This window comes from Temnothorax curvispinosus, unplaced genomic scaffold, assembly GCF_003070985.1.
Source record: "Temnothorax curvispinosus isolate PA1 unplaced genomic scaffold, ASM307098v1 QBEX01007396.1, whole genome shotgun sequence".
NCBI lineage: Eukaryota > Metazoa > Arthropoda > Insecta > Hymenoptera > Formicidae > Temnothorax > Temnothorax curvispinosus.
This window is the reverse complement of record NW_020217176.1, coordinates 68,611-88,534: the sequence shown is the minus strand read 5'-3', so window position 1 is coordinate 88,534 and position 19,924 is coordinate 68,611. Positions and strand designations below refer to the sequence as shown.

The following is a 19,924-nucleotide window of genomic DNA, read 5'->3' as shown; positions in this document are numbered from 1 at the left end:
AATATTTATTTTTTATGTTTAATAATTATATTAAATAAGCCATGTTATAAGAAATAAGAAACTTTTTCTGTTCAATTTATCTCTTAATATTATCTCTTAATTTATATATCGACGGTTTAATATCTTGTTTGACAATTTTTTAAAACAATGCAAAATGTTATAAAGAAATCGAAATATGTGAAGAACAATTTGTCAGCATATTTTAATAATTTGAAAAATAGTGTATTGTACAAACATTAATTCAAGCTTCTTGATATTGATGCCCAAAGCTGACATTTTTATCCGTCCAGAGTCGTCCATTTCGATATCACTATTGATAAATCGTAAGGAGCAAAAATTCCGTCCCATTTCCTCGAGATGATTTTTCATCGTGAAAGATTTGTTGTGCCTGGCACGAGATGAACGTCCGTTCTGTCGCGTCGGGTCGCGTCGCGTCTCCATGCCAAGCTGGACCGCGAGATTTCTTCGCACAAATAGAAAGGAGAGAACCGGCACTCCCGCTAGGCTTTACGTCGTGTAATCTTGGGCTGAGTGACACGAAGACAGCAAGTACCGGATAAATTTGCCGGAAAGAAATTGGAAAAAAGAAGAGAACCGTGAAAGAGAGTGAGAGAAGGGAAAGGTACACACGTGTCTCTGCGTATGAGAATGAACTGGAAACGCGGATAAACCTGAGGCACTTTAAGGGAAAAGAATTGGAGGGAAATATATGTCTCTTCGTAAATCTTCTCTACTAAAATTAATCTCCTAAAACTACAAAAGATACATTAAAATACAAAATGCAAGTTGCAAAATGAGAAGCCTAATTTACTTCCAGGAAATTGTTTAAACAGACTCGTTTAAACAATTGCGAATAAGTGTAACGTTTCTTTTAAAAAATTGGTTGATGCTAATAATTTTGAAGAAATTTTTGAACCAATTATGAATTTAAATACGGAAGTTGCGTTTTATTACTATCGTAAATGATCATATTAGGATTTAGTATATGTTTTTTTGGGGGATTAGAATCAAAATTGAAGTCTATACCTGAAGTCAAATCCCAGCACAATTATGAAACTGCATTATTTGGGCCAATTATAGGAATAATCCGGTACGATTATTGAATATTGTCGAACGCTTCAAACATTGTATTAGTAATTTATGACATCATAACGATATATAATTGCTACAACAATAACCGATAATTTTATTTCGTTACTCGTTCGTTGATGAATGAAGAGCACTTTACCGACAATTGTTGTTTTTACAGCACATTTTTATTTTCCTCGGAAATGGTGGCAACAGCGAGCACTTCTCTTTCTTTGTTAGAATTGAATGTAATTTCATAGAAGACACTGTGTTCTTCCTCCTCGATCGATCTCTTAGTTCGCAACTAGGTCAGCAACTTCCCTATAGTGCTCGTATTACGCACATGTATAGCAACACGATACAGCTAGAAACACGTTAATTTGATTATATCTACAGTAAAACAAATAATTACCTCAGTTGATTTTGTCCCGATAATTTGCAATTTGTTTTACCGAAAATTACGAAACGTATAAAAACAATTCTAGAATTTATCCCTTAATACAATTTTTATCAATTTCACATGCGTGTGTACTCATGTGCATGTACATGCAATCCCACTCACACAAAAATGGAGACTTAATTATAGAGTCATTCAATATTAAAATGGAAGAACCGCGCTGGCAGAGCTTCAGATAAAAACAGTAAAATATTTACTTAACTTTTAGTTGATTTAACATCAACGCTGGCATTTAAATTAAACTTTAATTATCAAAATATTTAAAATTTAAATTTAAAAAAAGATTACAAAATAATTATTTTCACAGTTCGAGTTCTTAGCTATATATATTCGTCTATATATATAGAATTGCAATTTCGAGCATAGTAGTGCTTATTAATTAAACATTATCAATAAATTACAGATGAATTAATCATGATCGGACACTTGTATCTGCTATCTCAAGTTGAGTTTCGCGAAAATCTCTAATGACCGTGAAATCCGCGTAATCCGAGGCAAATCGAAAACACAGAACGTCCGTATGGAGGTATACTACAACTCCACGATGACAAATGAAACGCTTAAGTCGGATGCAAATGGAAATACACGGGGGATGAAATCGCTTCAGGAGGGGGATTACTTCCGCGCTTACTCGGCGGAAAGAGTGGGAGTACCGCGAGCACAATTCCCGCAAAAATCTGATTCCGAAACAATTAGTCATACGGCGATCCACGAATAACCGATTTGTCTCGCGACGAGCGCGCACAATTGTGACGTTTTGTATGTATATGTGTACGTGCCTGTACGTATACGTTCCCATCCACCTCGTTGTGACCTCAATCCAATTCCCGGGGGATATTATAACGCGGTGTATTATCCCGAGTCATCGAATATTCCCGCCGACCGCGAAGACCGATCCCACTCGGCACAGAAATAAAGAAATAGTGATCTCTCGTGACACGGAGACAAATCTTTCTTCCTACCTGGCAGTCGCTCGCGGACCAGCTCTTCTCCCTCCCTCTCTGTCTCCCCGACAGGAAACTTTCAATTTCCGGATATATCGTTCTTGGGCAGCATCGAATACGCGCGATACAATAACGTTGGGTTTATTGAGCGCTCTTCCTTGAGCCTGCAGGCAATCGATCCTTTTTCTTTTCCGTGAAAATCGATCTTTCATATAACTCTTCGATCTCGACATGAATGCAAAACATCCTGTTTGTTTTTTGCATCTATCCGTAGTCTCCTTTATTATTATGCTAAATTTACGTTTTTTTTAGCTGCAGTATGTTTCTTGATAAAGTATCAACGTATAATTGGACCGTTGCTGTAAGAGAGATGAGTCGAGAAAACAGGAGTATAAATTTTCTTACGATAAGTTATGATACTATAGTTTCTAGTCTGTAATATCTTATGTATATCACACGTGTTACATTATATGGCTTGCGACATGGTGTGCGTAAAATCGAAGGGAAACGGGGTTGTAAAATTGAATAAACATTGAATATAAATAATAAAATACCGGTTTGATAAAATGTTCGATCGACTGTTTAGCCGGTAAAAACTTTCAACGAAACACGTCCGCTAAAAGAAATATTTCCAATTAAACATTTCGTGAGGTTACCGTTTTTTTAAGCAGCAACGTTTTACAAATCATGTTTACTTGCTGTTTTCGTCATCCAATTTTACTATTTGTATCTACGTACATATTTAACTTAGTTTATTCTCGACGAAGCTGCATATATCGCGCGACTACGTGATGTAGACCAAAAATGATGAGGATTATTACGGACGAGCTCTCAAGTTCCAAACTCACTGATAATTGAAACGAATTTAATTCTGCAATGCTTATTCAGCATATATAAGGCAATCACAAATAATCAGCTCTTAATAGGATGACTTGTTTAAAACGTTACCAAGGATATTAAGCAAAGAAATTTTCTCGACTTTTTTAAATCAGATAATCAAATATTTTTCTTAAGTGTTGATTTAATAAAATCACAATTAATATCCGAGATGGAATTAACTTCACTTGATTGACCGACGATTAATCAGTGCACAATGACCGAAACGTAAATGTTTAGACCTGTCTTGTATTTAAATCCTACGATATTTTATCTTATTTTCGCGTTCATGGCTTTCTAATTATCAAAAGAATAACAACAATCTTAGATTTGCAGTAATGTGTTATACAAAATTTAATATCGTTTAATATGCCAATCTTCCTCGATGCTTTTGACAATTTTCTTTATTCCGTTTGCGATTCTATATCACTTCGCGAATCGCTTCTCATCGGGCAGTCGAAATTCTTCGATCGACTGTCCGGAAGACGAAAAAGGAAGGTAGAAATGCAACGACACATCGCACATGCCGCTGTAAAGATATTTCGTGGACAGTGAAAAAGCGCACGTTTAGGAGATTGGGATGGCGAAAGAAAGGCGCGAGGGGTTGATCCGCCGGAATGGGACACCAGAGGGATGACCCGATGGCGCCCGGGGACATACAGGCAGAGGGCGTGTTGCCAACTGCAGTTTCGCAGCAGCGTTCTTCAAATCGATTCCCATTTCCCTGAGAAATGCAGCACGCTGACGGAAATGCCCGCCCATGCTGGATAGAATCGCGGAATGGAAATTGATAGCGCGAACGCGAAACGAGCCGGCGCTCGCTCCTACGAAAGTCATCGCGAAGGTAATCAATTGCAATTGTATTCTGCGAGCGAAAGATTGTGAGTCGTGAACTTCTTCAGTTTTAGTATAAGAGTCACGAAAATGAAGTGATGTAGAGCAGAGCATGTGTACGCGATAACCGCAATACACATGTTATGCACTTCCAAAAAGAGAGGTAAGGAAAATAAGATGGAAATAAAAGTAGATAATAGTGCAGATAAATAGATAACGAACGATTGACAAACGCGATATTAAATTTATTTGGAACTTTTGTTGACGTTCCGTCTTTTAAGTAAATCAGATTAGCGTATCCGAATTTTAAAAATTCGTAATCGTTATTCATTCATTATTCGTTTGCTCAACTCGTATATATCTAGTATTGGATTTAAAATCGTTAAATGATAAAAATTATAAATAAGTAACTGCTCGAGCAAGAAGATCATTGCAGTGCGCACATGTACAATCTCAAAATGACTGTGTACGTGAGTCCACGTGTCGAAGGGAAGGAAGAGAACCAATGTTTTGTTTAAACGTTCTCGCCGATACGTCCCTTCGCGCCGGATGGCCGTGTCTAGATCGCTGACGAAAACCGGCCGATCGTACAATATGCTGGAGTAAATCTGTGGCAAGTAAACAGACGTCAGTCACGCATAAATGATTACACGTCGCTTGCGCGCAACGCGCGCGCACACACACCCACGTGTATCAATCACCGGCTGGTTTACTCGAATGCCGGCTTGCCAAGTAATTTAATCACTTTTAGTACTCCATTTGTATTCTGGAAATTTCGGGTAATTGATTGCAACGCGCGCCAATCGTTGGACATTAAATTATATAGCTTATAACCATAATCGCGCAGGAAGATTAGCGTTGCTGTCGAAACTCGAAGAGAAACAGCCAGTGTTTCAATTTTTTATCTCGCTTAGCTTAGTAATTGCATTAAAATTATATTTGTGGAAAATATCACGTTTGAAATATTGATATAATTATTTCAAGAAGGGATTTTTAAGCTTTATTTTATGGATGACATGTAGCAAGAAGACTTTAATTTTTCAATATTTATAATACACCATTCAAATATTTTATATACAAATTTTTAAGATTTTATATACTCATTTCAATTTAACTAAATATACGAGATACACAAAGATTAATTTTAATTTTGTTTAACTTGCTCTGCTACTCATCAACTACTGCTTAATTGAGAGTTTAACGTTACTATTACGAATTTTAATAAATTTCTACAAAAGTTTAGTAATTATTATTAAAAGCAACAACCGATTATTTCAAACGATCAGATAATTATTTATCTAACCTTACATGAGTAGACTAGCTATTGTAAATGTAATAGTTGTTAAAAAGATTATGTGGTAAAACCGAGAATAGGGATAGGAAATCCGGAAAATCCGCTACAACGGATTCGATTGCACGCGCGTAATTCATTGCGCGTTAAATTATGGCTCATAACTATTCTCCGCATTTTCTATGAAAAGTGGAGACCATAATTTTTTTATTTCCCTCACGGAAGACATAAAGTTTTTATTATACCTACAATTTTCTGGAACAATTCCCTTCGACTGGCTATAGACACCAAGATTTACGCGACGTACGTCAGAATAGAGCTTTGTTCAAAGATTTGTGACTGGTGGTTGTGTGCCAATTTTGTAAATATTTTGCTATGCGAAACTGCGCAGAAAAACTGTCAAAATTAAATACCTAAAATTATTTTCGAAACAGATAGAGTATATTCAGAAAATGCCAATATTTAAGAAGCCGTTTTCTTTTTAAATAACGTTTATTTTAGAAGAAAGAGAGCAAAGAATAAATATTATAACGGAAAGGACACGCTATTTGAACTTTGAACTCTATATATAATCGATAGTTCTACTACACCGTATTTTAAACATATATAAGTGGATTTGTGTTTCATTTTGTAAAGTCTCTCTGAAGTAAACGGATTTATATTCAAATATATCATCTGCATCAGGTATCGTTTAATTTCCGCCCATTCAATATGAGAGAACGAGCAAAGTCGCAAAGCCAAATGTGTACCAGCGGATCGATCCACATCGAGCATTTACAAACTGCTCGACAAAACGGGTGCATTCGCTAATTTTTCATGAAAAGACGTCAGACATCCTCGGCTTTCCGGGCTGGCGACTCGACGAAAGCCAGTGACATGCGCGACGGAAATGAAGACGAGATCGTATGCCGAGATAAGTCGCGAAAACTCTCAAAAACTCACGGTCACGCGAAACGCTGAAAGGGTTCCGTTCCCCGAAGAAAGCCGCGTAGCGGAAATTGAATGACGACGCATCATTTGCAACTCGCGCCGGAAACCGTCGGTGTTCGTCCGAGGTCTCCGGTTGCGATAACGATGACGCCGCCGCTGTCGCCGCCGCCGTCGTGTTACGATAAAAATTTATGCATTCCCTGCGACTGGCGATGAAATACGTCTGGGCAATGGCGGCATACAAAATGTGATAATGTATCATTTCCCGTATATGTATCGGTATACCTGATCGCTCATAAATGGTGCGTCGATCTTCAAAATTACTTAAGAAACATTTTGAAAAATCTCATGGTCGATATAATTATATTATTAACATAGTGGGAATGAGCTATCGAGAAATATCATAATATTTATGACTTTCTAGCAAACAGCCAAATAATATTACTCCTTTTATGTAAATGTAAATATGTTTATTAATTAATATTATTGACCAGTTAGCAATTAAATTTTAATCTTCCTTGCTTATAACCTAGTTGATGGTAATATTTAACCGGACAATTTGATTGATTATTCAGCAGGTATTTAAATAACTGTTTATAAATAAAGTCTGGCAAAATGTTTAAATAAATCTGTTTTACAAATGCATATATTTATGTTTTTCCAATAAAACGTGCCGCGTATGATTTATTGTGTATTTCGACTGAAAATCGTTTTTGTTATTTGTTACAACGGGAAATTTATTTTGCGCTATATATAACGTGATGCTGCAAAGGGTTAAACGACCACTTTTTGCGAAATGCCTGAATTGATGATCTATAATCTATATTGATGTTTATCTACATCTCCTCGGCAGGTTACATTACCAAACAACCATTATTCATAAATTTGATAGGCATGTTTGCTCCTATCATAACATCTACCAACTTTTCATTCTTTTTTATTTCCATGCAGCATGCCACGCTCTACCGTATTTCTTTCCTCCGTCATTGAGAATGTATTTTGTCGACCCGCTCAAAAACAGTCCCCCTGTTGCTTGTTAATAAAGAAAATTAATTTTCCGCCATACGCAGCATTCCGACGTACAGCAAAGAATCAACCCTCACTGTCCGCAAACACTTGGGATATAATGTTACCATAATTCCATTTTAAGAGATTGCACTACCAGACGTGTTCATAAATTTAATGCATATGTCGGCTTTACACAGTTGATTTTCCTATATTTCATTTTTTCCCATATTATATCAGCACATACAATAATGATAGATAAATTCCAATTTTTGAAGCTCTAAGGATAGTCACAATTTTGCTCCAACAGGCAGAGTTATTAAATATTTGCAATGTTACATTTATACGTTTGATAAATTATATATTTCTTGGGGCGGAACGGAATTAATGTGAAATTGGTTCGTCTTTATTGAAGGATATCCGACCACATTCGCTTTACATGTCATTTATCTTATTTCTCTTTATCGACCGCATTGACAATGTCGAAATAATATATTGATCCACCTGTCTTTAAGGAACAATTTGTATATTCTTAAATATATAGCTCATGCTGCGATAAGGTATCATCTCGATATTTTTTTTCAAAAGAACTTGCATTACAACTCAACAATTGATTCAATGATTATCACAATATAATTTATTATTATTACAATTGCGGTTTACTCGCTGGTCTCAGTTAATTTTGAAATTAATTCAACTAACTTGCTCCGTGTGCACACCTCTTTGAAAAAATAAATAAAACTACAAAAATACATTGGAGAATCATGCGAAATGCGGTTGAAGATAAATGACGTTGATGAAACCGGCCTTGAAAGACAGAATTACCAAACGTGGCCATAAATTTGATGAGCATGTTTGCTCCCGTCGCGCAAAATCGACCAGAAATTGATCCTTTCTCACTCCAGGCTCTGCCGTGCCACCGGCGCTCTCGTATTTCATGTTTCCCTTCATTGAGAACATCGGTTTCGCCGTGTCGCAGCGCAGCGCCCACCCTTCGCCGAGCGTCGGTTCGCGCGGATGCACGTGGCGGCCGCATTTTTTTCTCCCCCGCCGCGTCGCGTCGTCGCTAAAATCCATGCAGATTTTTCACAAGCAGGCTCTCTTCGCCGCGCGCGGGCGCGCGTCCGCCAACCATCGGGGAAAAAAAGCATCCCGCCGGCCAGCCACCTCTTTCTCCCCCGGCCAACCCTCTCGTCGTACCCTTTTTTTCATTCTGTCGACGCTGCCCGACGTGGCGGTACGTGAAACGAATTTATAACTGACGATATACGACGGCCGAGCCCTTGAGTCGAATACGTCGATTTTAATACCCGCTACCTACGGCCGTGCATCCCAGCCACCCCGCCTACGCGCCCTTGTCACTTTCGGGGCAACCCCTCGAATGTCAAAGCGCACCCTGGCCGATCGGCTTTTACCGTGTGGATATTGAATTTATACCGCATAGTCGAGAGATCTGGTGGGAAATATGCGGGCAGAGATGAACAAAAGCGAATTTTTCTTGATCGAGAGTACTATCGCCATTCGCCATTGCCGATACTATTTAAAATTGACAACTTTGTATTTTGCAGCATGTATATGAGAGATTTTCCGTGCGTTAGATAAAAAAGTACCGAGTATGGGTTATAAATATTTCTCTGTCTTCATATCGCTAGTATGAGTGTGCGTGCGATCTATCTATGTGCGAATATCTAAAGTCGCGAAAGGCAACAAACATGCATTCACAAAATATCAAGCAAATAAAATTTTTTTTGATAGAATTGAACTTTCTAAAAATATGCAGTGGAATATGCATGACTTTTTACATAGAAAATTGTAAATGAAAAAAAAATATTGGATATATTCTTTTGAACTTTCAAATACAATATTGTTTGCAAAATTTCTTGACCACCATATCGAATATGCAATTTAAACGATGAATATTTTCACATTTTTCGCAAGAAGTTTCGAAATAAAAAGAATTGGTGCGCTTGTCTTATAAAAATATATGTATATATAATATATATATGTATAAAAACTTTGCAAGTAATAAAACTCGACTATTGCATAGAAGATACGGATTGAAACTGTATAAATATGAAGCATATAAAACCGCACTTGCATGCATCGCATATTCTAGATTCAATAAAATAATTCTACAAAGTAACAATTTTCATAAAAGCAAGTAAATAATTTCAGAACAATAATATAACATTTTTCTCAATCTTGATCGAAAGTGCAAAATGATAAACACTTTCGAAGAAACATATCACAGCTAACGGAAAACATTTATAAATATCGAGTCTTGCTCATTCTTCAACTGCGACTATTTTTGTTTACAAAATTTTATACATCCCTAATATCTCAGAAAATATGAATTGGTACGAATATCACGAAAAGTATCTCCATCTTCATATGAGCAAGCAAATTGTGAAGATTGAAAGTCGTGAAAATCAGCGTCAGCAAATGGTGAAAGTGTGAATTACCGCACTTTTTGTAATTTTGTCGACGATTAAAGCATAGGATAGAGATTGGTGTGGAGATAGTGGCAGAATTTACGCGACTCAAGGTGAAGACAGGAGAGGCCAAAGGGGGGAAAGAAAGGACTAGTAGCGTTGGGTGTGAAGGCGCGTTCTTTTTAAAGCGTGACGACGCGGAAAAGAGAGGACGGCGCAACTTTAAATCCAGTCGTCACACCGTTCCCCATCCTCACACGAAGATTATAAAAATTACCCTCCACCGGTCTTACAATGGGGTCGAGATTAAAAGTCACGAAGCCGGAGTCAGCAGGCGTCGGCGTCGCGACGCGCACGGTACCGTTCCGGCAGGAAAGCGGAACTGCTACTTTCGTAATCCGGACGCGGCCGAGCGAAGAAGGATAAAGGAGCTTCGGTATTCTGGAAATGAGTGAGACACGGGAATACGTAAGCAGAGGTATAACTTTAAATCGAGTCTTCTCCCTCCACCCTGTTTTCATGGAGACAGGAGAGATACCGTTGAGACCGAATAGTTTATCTTACATATCTTAAAAAGATATCAAAACAAGTAGAATATAATAAAAATAATGGATGTACAAATAAACTATTAGAAAAATAATTATGAAATGAAACGAAAAGACCGATATTTTAAATCGTATAAACGTATTTGGTAAACTAGTGAAAGATTACAATAATTGATGAGATTTTTGTATTTAGATAATTTTTAATATGTTATTTCCGGTAGAAATGCAAGAATTTTTTTAATTATTATGATAATCAGAGTCATAAGTAAACTTGTGTAATAACTTAAAATGTTAAATATTTCAGACAATTCCACCTCCAAAAAATGAGATAGTTCAGCAAAATAAAATTAATATATAATTACCTTTTACAATAAAAAAAAGTTTTTGGTATTGATTTATAACGATATAACTTAATTTTGCTTAAGCTTATTATTTGACGTAAAACAGTTATACTATAATCCATTGTGAGTATTCGAAATATCTCTACTGCTATATGGTTGGATTAAAATTTTGCAAGATAAAAGGTCGGGTCTCCGACTTATGATGGTGGAAAAAGAATTTCTACGAAAGAAAACTTGCACTTCCTAAATGAGGATGAACGCTGGGAGAAATTCACGAGTGTAACTCCAACTCTGGCGGCTCCTTCTTTTGCGCGAAAACTGTTGAACTTCATTTCTTGGGAAGAGTCTGGATTAAAAATCGAGAATTGCAGCCCGTCAGGAGGATTGTGCACGTTCGAAAGGCTAAAAGCCGATTACGCTTCACCTATTCCTGATATTTTATTATTCCAAAGATATCAGCGTTTCGAGGAACATTTAGACTCCGTGAGATCTCATTTAATTTCTTCGCGCCAGGTATCGCCCAGGTATCGTTCCACGCTTTCCCAAATTTCTCACCGAGACGTTCTCGCGTTACCGAAACTCGCGCTTCTCGAATTACGGGACCTCCATAAAAATCCCGTCGAGAAGACGGAGTTTATCCTCGCCTACGGATCGAACCATCCGTCGACTTTAAACGAAATTGCTATGCACGAAATTACCGAATCGGCCGCATAAAGGTACGATGCGGAAGGCACTAAACTCAAACGCGCCACGCGCTTAGCATAGATATGAATTTCAAGCTGGCTCTCACATTGCGATACGAGAAATTCTTTCGCGTCCGGAGTATCGAGGAGATTCGCAAATAGAATATTCTGAACTCACTCGCAACAAGATATCTCTGCGCACCCCTGAACGGGATGCATCTTCTTATCCTCCGGCAGAATTCTTTTTGCACTGTATTTTTCATGATATATCAAAAACCATTCTTTAGATTCTTATAATTCATCGCATGGACACGGATTTATATCAGCTTTAGATTAATCTTTACACTTTTTTAATTAATGTTAATTGTTTCTAATTATAAGGCGATTATAAGCATCAAACTAAAACATTCATGCACGAAGATTCAAAGATGACAGATAATGATTACACGACTGGTTTTTGATACGAGCGTTTCCGCTCGTTGATTTAAGAGGCCGGCTAGCAGGCATTTCTCCAAGCAACATGGTCGAGTGATCCAGTGCTCTATTTATGAGTGCGTAAAATACTCTTGATCTGTTGGGTCGCTTAATTTATATCGCCAGGCATGCCGTGGATTAATGAGAAATTTTATTATGACAGACTCTCGAGACAAATCGTACAAACAACGCGTTCGTTATCTGTTATCCTTCAATTTACGAACAACCATGAAAATTAAATCTGCATTATATGTTAATATTTTTACAATTATGAAACATTTTAAAAACACAGCTCCAAACAAACAATAAAGACTTATGAAAAAGTTATTGACATTATCACAGTTTGCTATCCTCAAGTTATGCAAGATTATCTTAAATCACTAAGGCTATTTACTGAAAATATATTTATTTCTTATAAAATAACGTATATTTTTTAGCCAAGTGATATTTCGATGTAAGCTATCAAAAATTGAAAATATTAGCTTTTTCAATATGTAGAATAGTGTACTTAAAATATTGAAGCTATTGCACAGTATTATATTCCGTTATGTCTCGTATCGGTAAAGTATACTAGCTTACAGCTCTATATAGCGAATCTGGTGCCTCCAGATTGCATCATCGTTGTGGTATATGGGTCGTTAGTCGATGCGCATAATCTTCGATCGCAATCGTGGCTGGTGGGCCGATTATACCTGACTTGGCGTATCGATCCCACTGGTCGATACGGATATCGAATTCGAATCTTGGGATGATCCTTCCCGGCACAGACGGCTGCGAGATAGAACCGGAGGCACAATTGCGAGCAACCCAGTTTCGGGAATGAATGGCAAATGAGCGCCGGAGTTCTCAGTGAACATGCTCTGCGGGAGAAGTCTTAACCTTTCGGCCCTAAAAATGATCGTATAACTGCCCGACGGATTACATCAAATTCAAGGAGTTATGAAAATGACTGTCTATGGAATTAGACTGCCTATAAACGTGACTATCTATGGAAAGGCCCGTGTAACTCGCCATTCTTATAAAGATATGTAGAATAGACATTTTGAATTGAGCAGATTTATATAGCTTATACTTATGGAATTGAAAATAGAATTATAAATTTATGGATGATAGCATGAATATCTAACATGACACAAATATCTATCAATAGTATAAACCTCAATATCAATTTATATTGTACTGAATTATACAAGAATTATAATCCGAGATCCACAGAAGCGATAACTCCTCACATTGAAGGTTTATGCAATTGAGAGTTTACGAAATAAAGACTAAGAAGTATCAAGAATTGGAAACAAGTTACACGAATAAACAAAGTGTAACAAAGAGAGAAATAACGACTTATTATAGTAAAAAAAATTTTTTTTTAAATAAATTAACATATATGTTATTTTTAAGCAATCGCACAAATGTTAGCTTTTTATAAATATTTCCAATAAGCAATATTGCTTTTTTCATTTTCATATTCACCAGTATCTTTCATCATTCTAATACGTTATGATGACATGGCTGCTCGTATTTAATCAATTAACGATGACGTGTTGACGAAGTGTACTTTTTACTTCTTTCGTTTCTTGCAACGCCGTGAGTCATTCATTACGACTGGCAGCACATCGAGGATCTCTCGAACGTTTCCATCGAGCTTTCTTATCGTCGCCAGAACTTAGTGATGGCGTTAAATTTAACGAGCCCAATAATTAAATTAAAAATGAGGAGTTCGAAAGTGGCTCAGATCGTATAACACACAACTCCTTCATGGCTCTCGTTGAAGTATAAATTGCTCGATCGATATAATTCGAGCATCGTAAAAACTGATAGCTCATTTCTCCGGCGTGTAATAACTATCATAATAAATGGAAATGTTAGACTGGCTGCCATTTTCCTTGAAAAAGGGAGATTCTATCGCAACGTACCTATAAATGATATCCCTTTCTGTTTCTTTCTTATGATTCCTCTCTCTTTCTTTCTTTCCCTCCTCATGCAGTTATTTTGTTATGGCGCAATAATGCATCATCTCGGCTGGAAGGGCTTAACTTTATGATACAGCCATTGCATTTTTATTTGCCAAGAATAATCACCTCACTAATTTTTTATGAGTCTTCATAAGACAGCTAGTGGCAGCTGTTAAGCAATATATATCCAGAAATTCATACAATATAAAGAATGTTGCATTAAAAAATTTTTATTTTTTAAACAGTATATAATAAAAAAAATATATATATATAGTAACTGTATATTATCGATAATTACTCTGCGAATGCAATAAATGCAATTTTTACGGAACGAAGCATTGTAAACGAAATAGTTGAGGTCTATCGATTATTGTACTAAGCTATTAATTGCGTATCGCAATTAAAAAAAAAAAGCTTAATTGAGTGCACTTTTTTTCAAAAAATCTCTATGATATTGAAATAATCTGAGAGAATATTTTAAATGTACACAGCAAAAATATGAAAGCTTGCGCACGTGTTCAGCCACGATAACATTTATTTACTTGAAAATTGTGTACAACTCGCACGTATTCTGTTTCAATTGTATAATTGCTAAAACATTCGCTTGCAATGAATTTTATCCCGCAGCAAACTCCACACAATTAAATTTGACATAAATCGATTTTATTACAACGAGCGTAGATAATCGCACGTATGGCGTATATCGCACTACTATGCAGTTATGCACTGGTGCTTCTCAGTTCTTATCTATTTATGAAGATCTCGCGTATTTGTCGCGAACACGTAGCCGTGCAGTCATCGATTCATTGCGCAGAAAATCTCATTGCATTCATTCGAATGAATACACCGAAATGATTTTCATGTTCACACAAGCGGTTGGTCATACGATAAATCTACTTTTCCAAACTCGATTTCCATGCGTTTCTCTCATAAATATCGTTTATAAAAAAAACATCGTCTGTTTCAATGGCTTTTTGCTATATAATAATAAGCACTCTATTATCGTGATATTTCTGTCATTACAGAAGTGCGTATTAGAATTTTAATGACTGCCTTTTTTAAGTAATATATTTTTTGATTTTTATTAATTATTTATATCAAATTTTGTTGATAATTGAACGTCAAATTATATTAATGCCTATCTAATACTGATTTTAGTTGAAAAACAGAAAAATGTTCAGCTAATGTAGCACTAAAGAGCATAAGCCAGAAATACTAAAAGAATATGTATTTTATGATGATTTTAAAGATAGCTATTTTTTATTAATAAATTATATTTTAAAATTATTTCTAATAAATGTATGAAAAATTAATATAACTGATTACAAAAATGTAGAAATTTTTTATGAGATAAAGTTATAATTGCGCAATGAAATCGTGTCATTCATTAACTCTAAGTAATTACTAATAAAACATGTTTATGATTTAACTGTCAAAATATTTAAAAGAGTTAAAAGATAAAATTTAAAAAAAATAATAGTTAAGAATGTTATTTAAAAAAGATCTATTTCAAGCTAGTATATTTTTAAAGAATCAGTAAATATATAATGGTAAATTGTTGTACACAACCGGAAAAAGCACGCTGTATCGATATACATAGATATGTTTGTACCGACGCCGCGACAGTACAACGTTCTGTAAAACATTCCGGCGAATTCCAGCATTATATCGCGTTCGATTTTCGGTCTCGCGCACGAAATAGGAAAGAATCCTTAGGATAAGACCGAGCGAATTGCGTTCGTACTCATCTCTACGTAAGTACAACGAGAGCGAACCGCAAACCACGGAATACGGCTTCCTGTCGTTGCATTTTTCAAAAAGCGCGGAACGAACTTTGCACCCGAACTCGCTCTCTACACGCAGAAAATTTTTCTCGAATAATGTAGAATACTCATAATAAAATTTACTAGATTTGCTAGGTTCCTGTAAGATATACGCGTATTCAACCGGAAATTAATATATGACAATAGAAATGTAATAGTTTGATCAGACACATCTTGTAACCTAAAGGTAAATAAATTTGCCATACTAACAAGGAAATATGAGAACAGTAAAAAAAGTCCCATACTAGTATGTGTATATTCGACGTTGTAGCTTGAATTGCCAACTTCACATGTCTCGGATTGAGCGTTGTTTTTTAAGACAGTATAGGAAAAATATAATCTAGAATGGTAACTATTGTGAACTGTATAGAAATATTCGTTGCGTATCTGGCAATAGTTTATGTTCTTTATAGAAATGCGATAGTAACCGCGATCGTGGACGACGGAAGGCGCGCGGCGCGAGCGGCAACGTGGGCTCGCGCGGCGAGAGGATTCGGCTCGCGCCCGCTACGCGGCGCATCGCCGGTACATTCTCGCGTGATTAAGATTCAACATCGACCTTTATATCTAGGGCAGCTCGGCAGGGTCCCTATAGCGTTCTTAAGTTCGCACGTGGCGGACAGCTGACCGCCACAGCCTATAACGGCAACTTATTCAACTTATGTTTTTTGACATGACTGCAACAAACGTCTCGTTTTTTGTTCATCAGCGATATTCGGGATAAGACACAATCGAACAAAATATAATTGAATCATTCGTCTTTAAATTAATGTAGTAAAACGCGCTCTCGAAAGTCCCATACTTGATGGAAATATTTACTTCTGCGTATAGTTTTATTTTTTGCTCTCTAAATTTTCCTATACTTTCTTGAAATCTTTTGCATATTATGACTATATCCTAGCCGTGCAAGATTAGTATGGTATTTACTTTGTTCGTGTATACTTGTATTTACGAGAAAAATTTTCTGCGTGTAACGTCGACGCGATATCGGCAGTCTTATCAATAATAAATGTAACTTTTATCACATGCGCCCGCGCGGACGCTTGCGAAGTGCGGGAACGCAAACTATATCGTTGATTCTTTTATTTTCAGATGCGCCATCCGATCCAAATGAAGCCGGCCGACAGCGAGAACCGGAATGGTGAGTGAAAATTTTAATTATTTCTCCGAGACGCGCTAAGATTGCGAATTAAAACTTGAATATCGCAATGCTTTCAGACCGTATTGTAAGTGAATTAATATCGAATTAATTTTTAAGCAAACCAAAGTATTGTTTTCATGAGAAGAAAAAATTTGTACTCTTGTTGCTTACATTAAGCGATTGGTAAAAATTAAAATAATAGTAACTTGTTTTATTAATCGATCTATTAAAGCAAAGAATTAGCTGGTATGTATAGGTACAGCTTAGCTACTACAGCAGCAAAAGCATGTAATTTTAGTAAGCAATCGAGAGATGTGGTAGCGTTTTATATCAGATATATTTTTCGTAAAGTAATCCAATCCATGTTTTCTTATAAACAAACTAAATCTGAATCTTTTTCGTATGAACCGAATTTTAGTTTTAATAAAAGATACTAAATCTTTTATAAAAATATAATGAGATTTTGAGCGTCTTATTTAATGATTGCTCGATCGCTTCGAAGCTCTGGCACGATTAAGGAATGCCGAGCAACGGCGGTATAACCGAAGGAGAAGACAACAATAACGGTCGCGAAGGTAAAGTTAACTCTCTTCGCTCGGCGGAGAATGCAGCTCAAAGCGCGTTCATTAGATGCTAATTAATTGGTTGAATTGAGGGGCTTGTCGAGATTGCGTAGTCAAAGAAGACATAAGCGAGCTGCGAAGCACCAAGCGGTAGGACGATAAGGTAGGCCAGGAAAGTCGTGAGAGGATGGGCAGAGACGAACAAATTTTGCAACATACAGTTACCAGGACGACGAAAGGGTCGTCTTGCACGCGAATTCTTACATGGCACGTTCCTTTCCTTTTTATAATATCTTCTTGATCTTTTTAAATTCTCCACTTTCATTAGTGAATTCACTCGGACAATATTGCGTCGTTCGTACACCACGATAAATTGCAGACATCACCTGGTGGCAGAAAACACCAGATATTATTCTAGGTATTGCGTAGATATTGTATATAAACGTTCCATTCAGAGAGTAATTATATTTTAATACAAAAGTATATAACAGAAAAGTACTAGGTACAAAAGATAATAATTAGTAATACTAGAGTATTAGTATAGAGTACTAGAATAATAGATTAGAGAGAAGACTAAAGGTTGATGAACTGACTCTTTTCCTCATTCCATTATAAAATCCATATTTTATAAATTAAAAATTGTTTCGCTATAGATATACATTTAAATATAAATATGTACTATGAGAAATTATAAATAAAGTGTCAAATCATAATTTAATGCTTATATTCTTAATAACGCTTATCAAAAGTAAATGAATGTGATTGCAAAGATGGGAGAAAGATAATCACCCCTCGTGATGCATGAATATTATTCATGTAGAAGATTTTACTTCGAGTTTTCTAATTTCTTCCATCGCGCATCGATCGGGAAAGGGCCATGTAAAAATTCGAGAACGTCGAAAAGCGCATCGGGGGATCGTATCGCGAAAACCAACAGGAGAGTCAACGAACGCGGCAAAACGCGCGATTTTTTTACGGATAACTGCGCCGCGTTAGCAATAAAAATTCGACTACCGGCTGGACGGGGGTGTAACGTAAAGCGTATATAAAACCGGCCACGTCGGTGGGACGACGCAAAACGAATGCTAATGAAATATTAACGACACCCGTCACGTGCTGCGCTCGGCTGGACCGCACGGTTCCTCTCTTTCCTCTCCCTTTTTCTCTGTTTCTTCTCTTTCTTTCTCGCACGATCGTTCACTCTTCCGTCCCATGCTTCGCCCTCCACGCTCCTTCTCCCCCTTTTTTACTCGTCCCGTTTGTCTTTCTCCTGTTTTTTTTTATTTTGCGCCGTATAAGAACCCGTCCCCTCCCAAAGGATGCTCGTGCACGGGGCCGTTTTTTTTCACATCGATGCGCAACGCCGTTTCAGGCGCTCTATCAGCGCTGTGTGCAAATGACATGCCAAATTGTAATCACGCCAAGATTCAAGCGGCTTTACACCTCGCGTTTAGCGTTAACTGAAACCTGATTCTGACACTTTGTTTGTTACGGTCGAGCTTGCGCAGTTGCGCGAACAAGATCCTAGATCAAGTAACCGCGTTACATGGACCGACGCTCGATCCTGTTTACCAGCAGTTACGCGTTAAACAGAAGTTACTCCATTGGTTAACTATTCAATCGCGACGGTTTCACAATTGAATTTATCTTAATTTTTCAATTAAATTAACGATGACAATTCTAAGTGGTAAAAATATCGCGTGGAAAAAAATGCAATTGGATAGATAATTAGAAAGAACCTACATTTTCTGAAGAATTTTTTGAAATTTCTCAACGCAATTAAATGCGTTTCTTTACAATCTTAGAGAAACATTAGAATACCAAAAATAGTAGCAAATGAAGAAGAATAGTAGTATGTAACAATAAATATATTTGTTTAAAAATGTGTAAAAAGCCTTTTCTTTTTTTCTCGATGTAGTTTTTATTAAAATTATATATTTGTTAACAAAAATAAAACTTCCAACAGTATTATTCAAGGAATTAGCAGAAAAAAGAGATTTGTAAAAATTCATAAAAATAGGATATTGAAGACTGTGGGAGACATATATTACTAATTTACAACTTTCATTACTGCCATGATTAAGTTACAATTTAATATGAATTTATATAATATGAAAAAAGCTTTCCAACTTTACTATATTTATATTTTTATTGAAAATCTCTAGGTTTACAGAATATAATACCAGTATTGTTATTACACGTTAAATATTTAAAACAGTTGTAATGAGTGCAAATATTAAAGCATATTAAATAGATGTCACGATAAAAAATGTATTGCATAATACTTGGATGTGGCGCTTAAAAATATAATATAATGTAAAGCGAGAATAGCCCATTGCAACGTGTCACCAAGAATAGCCAACGGAATTAACACTATATGAACATTTATGTGTTTCAAATAAAAATTTAGAATATTTACACAAATCTCAATTATCGAAACAGTTGTAAGAAAGGGGTATATAGTTATATATATGTTAATCATTTGATTTATGTCTGGATTACCGCCGATAGGTGGCAAAAACTCGATTTACTTACGGCATAAGCGAACGGAACTGGGGTACAAGT

The 19,924-nt window shown here is 36.3% G+C and overlaps 1 protein-coding gene across 13 annotated transcripts in view; it reads left to right on the top strand.

Moving 5' to 3' along the window:
• LOC112456997 (CUGBP Elav-like family member 2) overlaps positions 1-19,924 on the top strand; it is a 334,288-nt gene that overhangs the window by 249,712 nt on the left and 64,652 nt on the right. For all 13 annotated transcript variants that reach the window (XR_003041043.1, XR_003041044.1, XM_025019829.1 and 10 more), the window contains one exon: positions 16,748-16,796. Coding sequence is in view for 11 of the 13 variants with exons in the window: in XM_025019829.1 (XP_024875597.1) it covers positions 16,748-16,796 (49 nt within the window). In the remaining 2 variants the exon portion in view is untranslated. The remainder of the gene's footprint in view (positions 1-16,747; positions 16,797-19,924) is intronic.